Source organism: Pristiophorus japonicus, chromosome 7, assembly GCF_044704955.1.
Source record: "Pristiophorus japonicus isolate sPriJap1 chromosome 7, sPriJap1.hap1, whole genome shotgun sequence".
NCBI classification, from domain to species: Eukaryota; Metazoa; Chordata; class Chondrichthyes; family Pristiophoridae; genus Pristiophorus; species Pristiophorus japonicus.
In genome coordinates, this window is record NC_091983.1 from 214,105,893 (window position 1) to 214,120,638 (window position 14,746).

General features: G+C 43.0%; 1 protein-coding gene across 11 annotated transcripts in view; it reads left to right on the forward strand.

The window, feature by feature from the left end:
- Positions 1-14,746, forward strand: part of LOC139267444 (sodium/calcium exchanger 1-like) — a 331,992-nt gene that overhangs the window by 278,803 nt on the left and 38,443 nt on the right. For all 11 annotated transcript variants that reach the window (XM_070885768.1, XM_070885778.1, XM_070885769.1 and 8 more), the window contains one exon: positions 3,721-3,996. In XM_070885768.1, coding sequence (XP_070741869.1) covers positions 3,721-3,996 — 276 coding nt within the window. The remainder of the gene's footprint in view (positions 1-3,720; positions 3,997-14,746) is intronic.

Consider the following 14,746-nt stretch of genomic DNA (forward strand, 5'->3'; position numbering starts at 1 on the left):
GGGGGAGACTAGAACTAGAGGGCACGATCTTAGAATAAGGGGATGCTCATTTAAAACAGAGATGAGGAGAAATTTCTTCTCTCAGAGGGTTGTAAATCTGTGGAATTCGCTGCCTCAGAGAGTTGTGGAAGCTGGGACATTGAATAAATTTAAGACAGAAATAGACAGTTTCTTAAACGATAAGGGGATAAGGGGTTATGGGGAGCGGGCAGGGAAGTGGAGCTGAGTCCATGGTCAGATCAGCCATGATCTTATTGAATGGTGGAGCAGACTCGAGGGGCCGTATGGCCTACTCCTATTTCTATTTCTTATGATACTGCTATCGAGGAGGAGTGTGAAATTCTGGATGAAATAAACATAGTGAGAAAGGAGGTATTAAAGGGTTTAACGGCGTTGAAAGTCGATAAATCCCCAGACCCGGATGAAATGCATCCCAGGCTGTTGAGCGAAGCAAAAGAGGAAATAGAGGCCTTGACCATCATTTTCCAGTCCTCTTTGGATTCAGGCATGGTGCTGGCAGACTGCTAATGTGGTACCTTTCTTTAAGAAGGGAGAAAGGAATAGGTTGGGAAAATTATTGGAAAAAATCCTGAAGGACAGGATAAATCTACGTTTAGAAAGGTAAGGATTAATCAGGGACAGTCAGCACAGATTTGTTAAGGGAAGATCGTGTTTGATTAACCTAATTGAATTTTTCAATGAGGTAACCAGGAGGGTCGATGAGGGTAGTGCGTACGATGTAGTGTATATGGACTTTAGTAAAGCTTTTGGCAGACTGGTCATGAAGGTAAAAGCCCATGGGATCTAAGGCAAAGTTGGATCCAAAATTGGCTTAAGAGGTACAAAGGAAATGGTAATGGTTGATGGATGTTTTTGTGACTGGAAGATGTTTCCAGTGGGATTCCTCAGGGCTCAATACTGGGTCCCTTTCTTTTTGTGGTATACATTAATGATCTAGATTTGAATATAGGGGTTATGATTAAGAAGTTTGCAGATGACACTAAAATTGGCTGTGTGGTTGATACTGAAGAGGAAAGTCATGGACTGCAGGAGGATATCAAATTACTGATCGGGTGGGCAGAACAGTGACAAATGGAATTTAATTCGGAGAAGTGTGAGGTAATGCACTTGGGGAGGGCTAATAAGGAAAGGATATATACATTAAACGGTAGGCCACTTAGAAGTGTAGATGAACAAAGGTACCTTGGAGTGCTTGTCCACAGATCCTTGAAAGTAGCAGGCCAGGTGGATAAGGTGGTTAAGAAGGCATGTGGAATGCTTGCCTTTATTGGCCAAGGCACAGAATACAAGAGCAGCTTAAATTGTATAATACTTTGGTTAGGCCACAGCTGGAATGCTGTGTGCAGTTCTGGTCGCTGTATTATAGGAAGGAAGTGATTGCACTGGAGAGGGTGCAGAGGAGATATGAGGATGCTGCCTGGAATGGAGAATCTTAGCTATGGGGACAGATTGGATAGGCTGGGTTTGTTCTCCTTGGAACAGAGGTGGCTGAGAGGAGACCTCATTGAGGTGTATAAAATTTTGAGGGGCCTGGATATAGAGGGGCCTATTTCCCTTGGTGAAAGGGTCAAATATGAGGGGGCATAGGTTTAAGGTGGTTGGTGGAAGGTTTAGAGGGGATTTGAGGGGAGGCTTCCTCATGCAGAGGGTTGTGAGGGTCTGGAACTCACTGCCTGGAAAGGTGGTAGAGGCAGAAACCCTCATCACATTTAAAAGTTGCTTGGATGGGAACTTGAGGTGCCGTAACCTGCAGGGTTACGGACCTAGAGCTGGTAAGTTGGATTAGACTGGATAACCTCTTGTTGGCTGGCGCAGATATGATGGTAAGTATTTCAGGGAATCTAATACGGCCAGTGTGATCTCCTGGATGGTTCGGTGAGGAATTTTCCCAGATTTCTTTTCCCCAATTGGCCTGGATTTTTATCTAGCCTCTCCCAAGAGATCGTATGGCTCCGGGTCGGGTGAAGTGTAAAATGTTGCAATACGTGGAGTATTGCAGTTGTGGGGAGCGGAATGGTTGGGCTGGATGCTCTTTACCTGTCCACCATTGTTCATAGGTTTATATGTAACCTTCAGGTCTGCTGACCGAGGGCCGTGTGGCTCTTTGTCGGCCGGCGCAGACATGTTGGGCCGAAATGGCCTCCTTCTGCGCTGTAAATTTCTATGTTTCTATGTAACTGCAGCCAATGAGCACTTTTATCACTACAATTTCTTGTCTTATTTAAATAAACGCTGGGTTGCTTTGATTTTTCTGGGTTATAGCTTGTATGTTACAATGCACTATTTTACAAGACATGTGGGAATTTGAAATCACCACAACATGTGACAACTTACTAGCCGATTATTTTGTGCCTGTACTGATACTGATTAGCCGCTAGCAATGGACTTAATGACCTGAAATCTGCAAAGTTCTATCCATACAATTGTGTAGTACCCATGCCTCTAGTGCTCTTTATTTTGACTAGCTAAGAAGACCACATCATAATCTGAAGTACCTAGAAGGTCCTATACTCACTTGGCCACATTACGGCAACTTTTCCTATTTCATACAAATAAAATATTACACCCATCTTAAAACTATTGTTTGTGAGAGAATTCCTTGCTGTCCATTCAATAAACCTTATCACCAGCTCCAGAGTACATGATCCCTGACCCTTGGAAGAGGCTAATTGTTTTTTTACATCGTGACGAGCAAATCAGATTACGTGTCAAGAAGCATCATGTGCTAGTGATGAAGGTTTGGACTGTGAGCCAAAGGAATTGTAAATCAGTAGTTAAAATGTGCTAAATTCTAAGGTACATATTTATAATATCTTAGAATGTTCTACATGAAACCCGGATGAAATGCATCCCAAGCTGTAGTTGAAAAGAACATGTAACACAAAAGAAAAGGAATATTCACTGTCTTGCTTTGACCTTTTATTTAAAAAAAAAGCATTCTGGGGTCGAAATTCGGTTTCTTACGCCACTTGTTACTGCTGGAGAGTGGCGGCTACAGGCAGCTAAGTACTTACCGTCGGTGGCGACTGGGTTCCTCGGCTCTCTGAAAATTTAGTTGGGCGGTGGGACGTACCGCTGCATGCTCTGCCGCCACCCACTTGGTGATGCCTTGCCGCCGCTGCTGCAAAACTAGGTAAGTAGGGTGGCCATACCAGCAGGCGTCCATACAGCCTGGGAAAGGTGGTGGGACATCAGGGATCCCGAGGCGGTAGCATCCAGGGATCAAGGTAAGTGGTTAGGTTTTTTTTTATGATTTATGTATTAATGGGACCAATGGGGAAGTGTGAGTGAGGGAAATTGTCGGAAACTTTTTTTTTCATTTTATTACTCCCGCATGCAGGCAGCCTACAGTCGGAAAATTCAGTAGGCCCCCTTAGATGCCACTCCATTGGCACCCAAGGATGAGTGCATATCACTTTTAGTGCTGCTGCTCTCATCTTTGGGCAGCAAAATTGAATTTTGTAATTTGAGGCGGCACTTACCGCCTGGCATTAAAATCAGCATTCAGCCGGTGACACCACCTCAAAAACGGCGGGACCAATTTTCGATCCCTCTATCTTTAAGGTAAAGCAGTGTTGAAATGATGCTGTGTGAATATTGATGTATCATGCTTACTATGTTCATTTGTTCCCACCAGCACTATTTTAAAAGAGGCTTTAACCAATTTATTTTAATAAAAATCTTCTGATTTTTTTTCAGGAGAAGATGATGACGATGATGAATGTGCTGAGGAGAAACTGCCTTCATGCTTTGATTATGTGATGCACTTTCTGACTGTCTTCTGGAAAGTTCTTTTTGCTGTTGTACCTCCTACGGAGTACTGGAATGGCTGGGCCTGCTTTGTAGTATCCATTCTGATGATTGGCATGCTAACTGCTCTTATTGGTGACTTGGCTTCCCATTTTGGCTGTACCATTGGACTGAAGGACTCTGTTACTGCAGTGGTGTTTGTTGCATTGGGAACCTCTGTTCCAGGTAAAAAAGCTTTCATTGTTCTTTGAATATCCTTAATACTTAGAATGCTGTTGGGCACCAATTAACTTTTAGAAGACAAATATTTATTCTAATATTTCAACCAAAAGGATTGTTCTTTCACAGTCCATGTTTTTGGTAATTAAGAATATAGTCGTTCAAATTCACTCTTTAAATCTTCTCTGGCTTTGGCTCCCTATTTTTAGGTATCTCCTCAGGTTTTCCGTAAATTTGTATAGTTAAAAGAACATTATTCAGATGTAGACTGAAATAGCATGTTGCAGCGATAGAGTTGGGGGAAAGCCAATGCCTTAAGCAAAAGACAAAACAGAGCATCATAGAAGGGTTACAGCACGGAAGAAGGTCATTGGACCCGTCGAGCCCGTGCCAGCTCTGTGCAAGAGTTCCTCAGCTAGTCCCAATCCCCCACCCTTTCCCTGTAGCCCTTCAATTCTTTTTTCTTTCAGGTACTTATCCAACTCCCTTTTTGAAAGCTGTGATTGAGTCTGCCTCCACCATCCTTTCAGGCAGTGCATTCCAGATTCTAACCACGCGCTGTGAAAAGAACGTATTTCCTCATGTCACCTTTGGTTCTTTTGCCAATCACTTTAAATTTCTGTCCTCTGGTTCTCGACCCTTCTGCTAATGAGAACAGTTTCTCTCTATCTACTCTGTCCAGACCCCTCATGACCCCTCTATCAAATCTCCTCTCAATCTTCTCTGCTCTAAGGCTTCTCCAATCTATCCACGTAACTGAAGTCCCTCATCCCTGGAATCATTCTCGTAAATCTTTTCTGCAACCTCTCGAAGGCCTTCACATCCCTCCTAAAGTGCGGTACCCAGAATTGGACACAATACTCCAGTTGAGGTCAAACCAGTTCATCATAATTTCCACGCTTTTGTACTCCAGACCTCTATTCATGAAGCCCAGGATCCTGTAAGCTTTTTTAACTGCTTTCTCAACCTGCTCTGCCACCTTCAATGATTTGTGCACATATACCCCCAGGTCTCTCTGTTCATGCATCCCTTTTAGGATTGTATGCTTTAGTTTATATTTCTCTCCTATGTATAATTTTACGCTTTTCTGCATTAAATTTCATCTGCCACGTTTCCGCCCATTCCACTAGCTTGTCTATGTCCTCTTCACGTCTCTCACTATCCTCCTCACTGTTCACTATACTTCCAAGTTTTGTCAACTGCAAATTTTGAAATTGTGCCCTGTACACCCACATCCAAGTCATTAAAATATATTGAGAAAAGCAGTGGTTCTAGTACCAATCCTGGGCAACACACTGTATATCTTCCACCAGTCCGAAAAACAACCGTTCACCATCACTCTCTGTTTCCTGTCACTGAACCAATTCCATATCCATGCTGCCACTGTCCCTTTTATTCCATGGGCTTCAACTTTGCTGGCAAGCCTATTATGTGGTACTTTGTCGAACACCTTTTGGAAAACCCTCTCTGTTACCTTGTTAAAAAACTCAATCAAGTTGGTTAAACATGATTTGCCTTTAACAAATCCATGCTGGCTTTCCTTAATTAATCCACACTTGTCCAAGTGACTGTTAACTTTGTCCCTGATTATTGTGTCTAAAAGCTTCCCCACTACCGAGGTTAAACTGATCAGCCTATAGTTGCTGGGTTTATCTTTGCACCCTTTTTTGAACAAAGGTATAACGTTTGCAATTTTCCAGTCCTCTAGCACCACTCCCATTTCTAAGGGGATTGGAAGATTATGGCCAGTACCTCCTGAATTTCTTCCTTCACTTCCCTCAGCATCCTAGGATGCATCCCATCCGGTCCTGGTGTCTTATATATTTTAAGTACAGCCAGCCTTTCTAGTACCTCGTCTTTATCAATTCTTATCCCATCCTGTATCTCCTCTACCTCCTCCTTCACTATGTCTATGGCAGCATCTTCTTCCTTGGTGAAGACAGGTGCAAAGTACTCACTTAGTACCTCAGCCATACATACTCTCTGCCTCCATGCATTGGTCTCCTTTTTGGTCCCTAATCAGCCACATCCTTCCTCTTACTACCCGTTTACTATTTTTATGCCTATAGAAGACTTTTGGACTACCTTTTATGTTTGCTCCCAATCCATTCTCATACTCTGTCTTTGCCCCTCTTATTTTCTTTTTCACTTCTCTGAACTTTCCATATTCAGCCTGGTTCTCAAATGTATTCTCAACCTGACATCTGTCATATGCCGTCTTTTTCTACTTCCTCGTTTCGAGGGACTGCCTATGATGATGATGATGATTTTCTGCTTCATCTTACTCTCTATCTCTTGTTGCCCTACCTTTCCCCCTAGTGGGAATGTACCTTGACTGTACCTGAACTATTTCCTCTTTAAAGGCAGCCCATTGTTCCACTACAGTTTTGCCTGCCAATCTTTGATTCCAATTTACCCAGGCCAGATCAGTTCTCATCGCATTGAAATTTGTCTTCCTCCAATTAAGTATTTTTACTCTCTAAATTGCTCAGTCTTTTTCCATAGTTAATCTAAACCTTTTGATACTATAATCACTGTTCGCTAAATGTTCACTTACTGACAGTTACTCCACTTGACCCACTTCATTCCCCAGAACCAGATCCAGCAATGCCTCCTCTCTCGTCGGGCCACAAACATACTGATCAAGAAAGTTCTCCTAAACACACTTCAGAAATTCTTCCCCCTTTCTATCTTAATCTATATTAGGATAGTTGAAGTCCCTCATTATCACTATGGTATAGTTCTTGCACCTCTCTGTAATTTCTCTGCAAATTTGCTCCTCCATATTTTTCCCACTAGTTGTTGGCCAATAGAATACACCTAGTAATGTAATGGTACCTCTATTATTTCTTAACTTTAGCCATGTAGATTCTGTCCTTGATCCCTCCAGGACATCCTCTCTCTCCAGCACTAACATTTTCCTGAACCAATTCTGCAACACCACCTCCTATTTTTCCTTCACTATTTTTCCTGAACACCCTATATCTAGGAATATTTAATATCCAATTTTGCTGTTTTTTAAGTCAGGTGTCCGTTGGTGCCACAACACCATATTCCAATGTGGCTATTTGCGCCTGCAGCTCACTAACCTTATTTGTTATGCTTCATGCATTCACATATACACTTTAAACCTATCTTAGACCATTCTGAGTTCTTAGTCTGACCCCACCTAATCCTTACAATTTCTTGCTTTCGTGCTATCTGTCTCTCCCAATCCTTTGTGCCCTTTGTTCCTCCTTTCTAATGCTACATCCCCCGCCAACTTAGTTTAAACCCTCCCCAACAACACTAGCAAAACTAGAAAAACTACAAATGCTGGAAATCTGAAATAACATTTTTAATTGATAGATATACACAGCAGGTGAGATCTTCCCTCCCTTGACATGAGCATATCTTGAGGGATGGGCGGGTGAGAGTTCATATATGCACTACTAAAATGTCTGCATCTTAGTGTAGACTTGAGTATCTTTTCAACCTGTTGGTATCAGTCACACCAATGTTGTTCATGCTATAATTGTGTCCAGTTATATGACTATCTTTATATAATATATACTGCTGAATCCCCGTGATGTTGCTCAACGTAAGTCGGAGGATATGTTCTCTATCTTAACTGTCTCTGTGGCGCTGCTGCCCTTTTTCTGTCATCTTCTGCGTATCTCTCTGCTTGTTCTCCCTATTTTACTATTCTATTTTTTTTCTGTTCTTTTCTGCTGTTCTGTCTGTCTTCTTGGCATATATCTCTTGTCTGTCCTTTTTGTTGAGAGGTGGTGGGTGGTATAGTTTGGAAGGTGACATTTGTGGTGGTGGTTTCAGGGCGCTGAGCAGCAAACCTGTTTTGGACCACAGGAAGGGAATGTAGAAGCAGACGTTGATGCTTTATCGAACAAAAATCTACTCATCTCAGTCCTGAAAACTTCAACTGATCCAGCATTCACAGCCTGCTGGGGGAGCAAGTTCTAGATTTTCACTACCCTTTGTTTAAAAAACACATTTTCCCATTTCAATCCTAAATTGCCTCGCTCTAATTTTAAGATTATTCTCTCTTGTTCTGGATTCACCTTCCCGGAAGGTAATACATGCTACAACCCAGATCGCCGATGTCATTTGAGTTGTAGGTCATCAACAATTCAATTTACTGCTGATGAATGTGGGGCACTGGTCAGGGAGGAATCTGGCTGAAGCAGGAGGAGATAGCAAGAAGAGAAAAAAAAGTAAGGGGCAGGAACGAATAGGCACGTGAGGCGAGATACAATCGGTAGAAAATTGGATGGGTGAGGAACAGGAACAAAGGGGTGCTTAGGGCAGGAGCGGATAAGATGGAGGGAGAAAGGGTGTAGTGGTACTGAGTGGGGTAGGGGTCCAGGCACTGCTTTATTCGTCCATGGGATGTAAGGCTGGTATTTATTGCCCATCCCTAATTGCACTTTAGACAACTGAGTGGTGTGTTAGGCCATTTCAGAGGGCAGGTTAAGAGTCAACCACATTGCTGAGAGTCTGGAGCCACATGTAGGCTAGACCGGGTATGGGCTGCAGATTTCCTTCCCTAAAGGACATTAATGAACTAGATGGGTTTTTATGACTCGAGCCAAAGCAATTTGTTAACAAATACTCTGCCTTTTATAACAAAGAATTTTTCAATTATTTTCAATAATACTTCTCGCCAGTAATATCTTAATGGTTGCACAATTACAAAACTCAAATATGCTCCTTTGCAAAACAAAGCACTTTATTACTTCAGATGTTGGGAAGCCCTCCTCACCTTATGGGCACTGTATGATGTACTTTCCATTGATGAGCCCTTCTCTGTCTCTCCAAATATAATATTTTTTTTTGCCATAGTTTTTATCAGTTTACAGTGACTTATATGGCATTGCGCTCCACATCTTGTGAAGGGCAGGAACCCAAATTTTGTGGCCGGGGCGGGACTTCCACGCCGGCCACAGGACGTCCCGCTCTAACTTAGTTACCGCCCCCAAACGGGGCATAACCCAATTTCAGCCCCCAAAAATCTATCTATCTCAGCCTTGACTGTACTCAATGACTCAGCATCCATAGCCTTTTGCAATAGAAAATTCCAAAGATTCACAACCTTCTGAGTGATGAAATTCCTCCTCGTCTCAGTCTTAAGTGGCTGACCCCTTATCGTGAGACGATGCTCCCTAGATCTAGACTCTCCAGCCAGGAAATCATCATCATCATCATAGGCAGTCCCTCGTATCGAGGATGACTTGTTTCCATGCCAAAAGGGATGAGTTCACAGGTGTTTCATTGAAGGACCTAATATTCCAGGTCCCGAACTACATGTTGATGGGTGGAAGATACCTGTGTGTAGATCTCAATGTGTATTGCTTTTTTTTAGAGTTGATAAATTGCCAGACTTGATTAAGATGTATTTTCTTCATATTGGCTTTCCTTTGCCTAATTGTAGAACTCCATTGTCACTCTTATTTTCAGAGAATTTAGTTTCTGTGTATGTATTCCACCTCTTCCCCCCACCCCCCCATTTTCTCTCTTGCTTCTCTCCTAAATGCTGTGACTGAGGAGGTTTCCAGCAGTGACTCTCTCATACCTTAACCAGAAAGCGCCCCAACCTCGCCGCTCCTGCTGTACCTGCACATGCTCCAATCAGCGACCTGGACCTTGGTGACGTCCAATCCAGTCATCCTCTTCACAGCCGTCGCTCCCCGTAGGCCCCGACCCGTTGATGGTCCTTGCAGGTCGGGGCCATCGCGTGAGGTTGGGGCGCAGGAGCAGCGAGTGATCGTGAAGCTACGCGATCGGCGAGGCGTGAGTTTGGAGCCCAGAAGAGGCAAGGGCCCAGGGGCAGCTCAGGCTAGCCCACACTGCAATATGTGTGCGCACTAGGTTCGTGCAGCAGAGCTGGTCTTCAGTCGTCTTGGTTGATCCTTGCCACTGGATCAAGACCTAGCTCTGTCAAGCCCGTGTGGTGGCTGGTGTGCAACGGCCACCACACGTTAAAAAAAGCCTCTCAGCATCTACTTTGTCAGTATCTTATGTTTCAATGAAATCACCTCTCATTCTTCTAAACTGCAGATAATATAGACCCTACTCAATCTCTCCTCATAGAACAATCCTCATATCACAGGGATCAATCTAGTGAACCTTCGTTGCACCGTTCTCGAAGGCAAATATGTCCTTTCTCAGATAAGGAGACCAAAACTGTGCACAGTACGCCAGGTGTGGTCTCACCAAAGCCCTATACAATTGTAGCAAGACTTCCTTACTCTTGGACTTGCGATCTCATTACTTGTCCAGCTAAGACCACACTACTCAGTAGATAATGGATAGGGTGGTCTTAGCTGGACAAGTAATGAGGAAGAATCCTAACTCCCAGTGACAGATTTAACTCTCTAAGTCCCATCAATGAAACTAAGCAAACTGGTTAGTCATCAAGAGCATTTGGAGTACTGCAGAATAGCCAGCTCAGGTATTATTAAGGCTGCCACGGAGGAGCATCTCAGTTCCAACCTCCAATCACCAGGCAGTGTTATCTTGGTGCCACCTTAGTCTCAAAGATAAACCATTTAATCCTCCCCTGTCAAAGGAGGATAGTTATGAGATTTTGTACTCAGCAGGATTTGTCAAGGGATAAATAAGAAATATTAGCTTATTTTACCTCTGCATACCCTATACTGCTTGGCTACAGTAGAATTGACAAGATGTTAGATCAGATCATTGGAGGTGGGCAAGTGTTGGAGACCTTCTCCAGGAAAGAAAAGGCTTGAAAAATATAGTGAAAAAATCATAACTACAGTCAGCTCAGAGACATTAATTGATGAGCTATACAGGCTTTTTGAGGAAATGTATTTAATTCAGTCGATCCATCAAATGTAACTTAATTGAATCCTACAAAAGCTGTAATATCAAAAGGGTGCTGTACATGGATCCTTCATTGGTGAGGCACAGATATATATTGTGCTGTATTAGGGGCTATGTCGTTTTAGACAGCTTATAAAGGAAATCTGCTGTACATTTGAAAGTCAGGGACATGGGATAAATATCTGTGCTGGTGTTAACCTTTGAATGTGTAGAATATATTAGATTGAATCATCACAGAAAAAGCCATTTGACTCATTAGAACTGTGCTAGCTCTCTGAAACAAGGAATGACATTGCTGTATTCTCTTGCCCTTTCTCTGTAATCTTTATCAAATATTTGATAAACTTCCCACTTAATAGCTATTATGGATTCTCCTTCCACAATTTTGGGCATTCCATGTCCTTACAGCTCATGTTAAAAACAAATCCTTAATTTTCACTTTGTTCTTTTGACGATGATCTTAAATTGATGCTCTCTAGTTACTGACTCACTAACCAGTGGAAATATTTTTTCCCTATTTATCTTTATCAGAATCTGTCATTATTTTGAACACCGCTATTAGATCTCCTATTAACCTTCTCTGCTTTAATGAAAAAAGTCCCAATTTTCCTAGTCTCTGCTTAAAGCTAAAGCCTTTCATCCCTCACATCATCGCAGTGAAACTCCTGTGTACCTTCTACATAGGAACTTGAGTGGGCCTTATCAGAATAAATCAGCCAAACTGCAGGCACCAGTCAGGCGCTCCGTTGCAGCTCATCTTACCAATTTTGCCCCACACTGAGGCCCAGATGTAAGTCCAGGGGTAGGGGGAGGGAGGACAATCGGGAGTGGAGGGTTGAGGCAATCCTTTGTGGAGCCAGGAGGAACACTCTTTCCAACTTCACAAAATATTAAAATACTTTTGGGCCTCTTTGAGCAACCTCCAGCAGTCCCTTTAAGGACTACTGGTTGATCAGCTCAAGACCCGGAAATGCTAGTAGCTTGCACATTGCAAGCTCTGATTACCACAAATGAATTTAGGAAAATGTTCATATTTAATATAAAAATTATTCAATGTAAAAGACGGTCCTGACCAATTTAGCACTGTCCCCGATGCCCATGCAGATCAGACTGATTGGTTATCATTATGCCCATTATAGGCCCATAAAACAGACATGATCAATTTAGGCCCTTGCAATGTTCTAACTGCTGCCTAACCAAAGCTTGTTATAAGTCTAGCATTACTTTATTGGTCTTATTTATAAAATGTATGATCCATATTTTGCAGTCCGATTTAGCAACTTGTACTCCCAAAACTTGCATATCTGAAGCCTTACTTTTCTACTTTTAAAGTTTTCCCATTTAGTGTGCATATCCTCTCCTTATTTTTACTCCCAAAATGTGTTACCTCACATTTCTCTAAAATAAATTTCATGTGGTATTTATCTGCTTAATCTACTGACCCGTTCGATTCTTCTTGGAGCCTCATAGTCTTCTTCACAGTTAACCACACGTAACTACTTTTGTGGCTTCTGCAAATCTTGATACTGTGTCCCCTATACCTGAGTACAAATTATTCGTAGAGAATAGCAATGGTCCCAACTCTGACCTATGGAGGAGATCATTGTTACGTCCCTCCAATTGGAAAACATCCATAAGAACATAAGAAATAGGAGCAGGTGTAGGCCATTTGGCCCCTCAAGCCTGCTCCGCCATTTAATACGATCATGGCTGATCCGATTAAGGACTGAGATCCACTTCCTTGCCCGCTACTATTTGTTTTCTCTCCTTTAATTAACCTACTATTCATGCTGCGACATTCCTTTAATGCTGTGTACCTTAATTCTTTCAACAACCCTTCAATGCAGCATCTTATTAAATCCCTTTTGAAAATCATTATACACAACATCTACATTTCCTTTATCACTCCATTATTTCCTCAAAGCACTTTATAAATTTATCAGACACATCTTACCTTTCCAAATAATGCTATGTGTCTTTAATTAACCCAAGTCTTTCTAGGTGAGTATTAATATTATCCTGCATTATGGCCTCAATTGTACTTCAAGAAGTACAATGGCAATTCTCCACTCCACAGATATATTCACTGTCCAGTGCTTTGGGACATCCTGAGATCGCAAAAGGCGCTACATAAATTCAAATCTTTCTCGTGACCAGAGGCTCTACTATAACCTCTCTGACTTAGCATTCAGGAGAAATGCCTTCATGATCCAGTACCTTTCCTACTTTGAATTCCACAGATTTTTTTTCAGGACAGTAATAGGATAGTCAAAAGGAAAGTTGTAGGCTGATTAGGTATCACAAAGGAGATAATCTTGTGGAGGCAGAGGGCATGACTGAGGTACTAAGGGCTCAATTTTGGCTGAGCCCGTTTCTCAGCGCACTTACCGAGTTGCACCGCTTATGTACGTTCTGAGATGCGGCGGGAAAAAATTTTGCTACTTTGGCCGCTGTCTGGCCTCTTCACTGCAGTCGTGCAGCGTGGCCAGTCGACTTGGGGTGGGGGGGGACGGGGGAGGTGGGTGTGTGGAGCCTGTGTTCTGCGCTGGAAAATGTGCCGGGACGTCTGCATATGTGCAGTAGAGAATGGTGATGTCCGTGCATGAGCAAGTAGCGATGTGAGTCTGCGAGTTGGCAGTCAGCCGTTACAGAGCTGCTTGTGCCTTCGCAACCGAATTTCTGAGGTAGAATATCTTGCTTTCTTGTTATTCATCGATTCACTCGGGGGTTACTTCTTACAAGTAACTCATCCAACAGAAGATACTTGACTTTCTGTTTTAACTCATTTCTCAGAGCACGAATAATTCAGAATTCTGATCAATATGCACTTTTCATAAACTACACCTTGCAAAACGAGAAGTGTCTGAAATACAGTGATTGTGAGATTAAGGCTCCGATATTTGCGGGGAGGGAACTTATATGTTCGCGTTCGGATATAGCTCTAACGGAAATGAAAAGCCACTTCTACTTTTACTGAATCAAAGTTCCCTGTTGATTTATTCAACTGTGTTTACTGCTGTTATCTAGAATTGCAGTCTCTCCCTCTCTCTGGCCCCCGATGCTTGCCAGCTCCTCTCTCCCTCTCTTGCTCCCCCGCTCCCCTCCCCGCCCCCCATCCCCCAGCCTCGCCGTTGATTTGCTTGCAGCCTCTCCATTGAATCCCGATGCCAGCCAATTCACTCGCTCCCGCCCCTAGCCCAGGCCGAGTGGCCTCCCGGTGCGTTGTCCCGCCCCTAGGCCAGGCTGACTGGCCTCCCGCACCGGCCCGCTGCCTCCTGGGCCAAGTGCAGAAAGATGAATTGCAGTTTGAAGATGAAGGTAAGACTTTAATTTTTTATTTCTTATAGAATTGTTAGTTGTTTTTATTTGCAAACATTGCTAAGGGTAAGGCTTGGTTGGTTTAGGTTCAGGTCCTCTCTGCTTCCCGTCCCTAGCCCAGGCCGAATGGCCTCCGATGTACCTACCTGCGCTGATTTTTTTAACTCTCCTCAAGGGTTTTCTCAAGTGGCCACATACACTGGCCTAAGTAGAAATGGAGTAACTATTAGCTGGCCAAAATTGCCTAAATGGCCAAAACTTGCGTAGATGGCTGATAACGCCCCCTTTTGAGAAAAAAAAACTAACCTTAAAAAAAAGCGTAACTAAGTGAGTTACGCTGGTGCAAATTGATTGGGGAAACTGGGGATTTCTAAGTTATGCCAGAAAACGCAGCCTACTCCCAAAAAAAAACGGAGCAACTCCTGGCCAAAATTGAACCCTAAATGAGTACTTTGCATCTGTCTTCACTAAAGAGGATGATGCCAATGCCACAGTAAATCTGTGCCCATCTTTCCTGCAATTCTGTTTGAATCCCTCCAGTCGGGTTTCTACCCCTGCTACAGTACCGAAACAGCCCTTATCAAAATCACAAAGGATA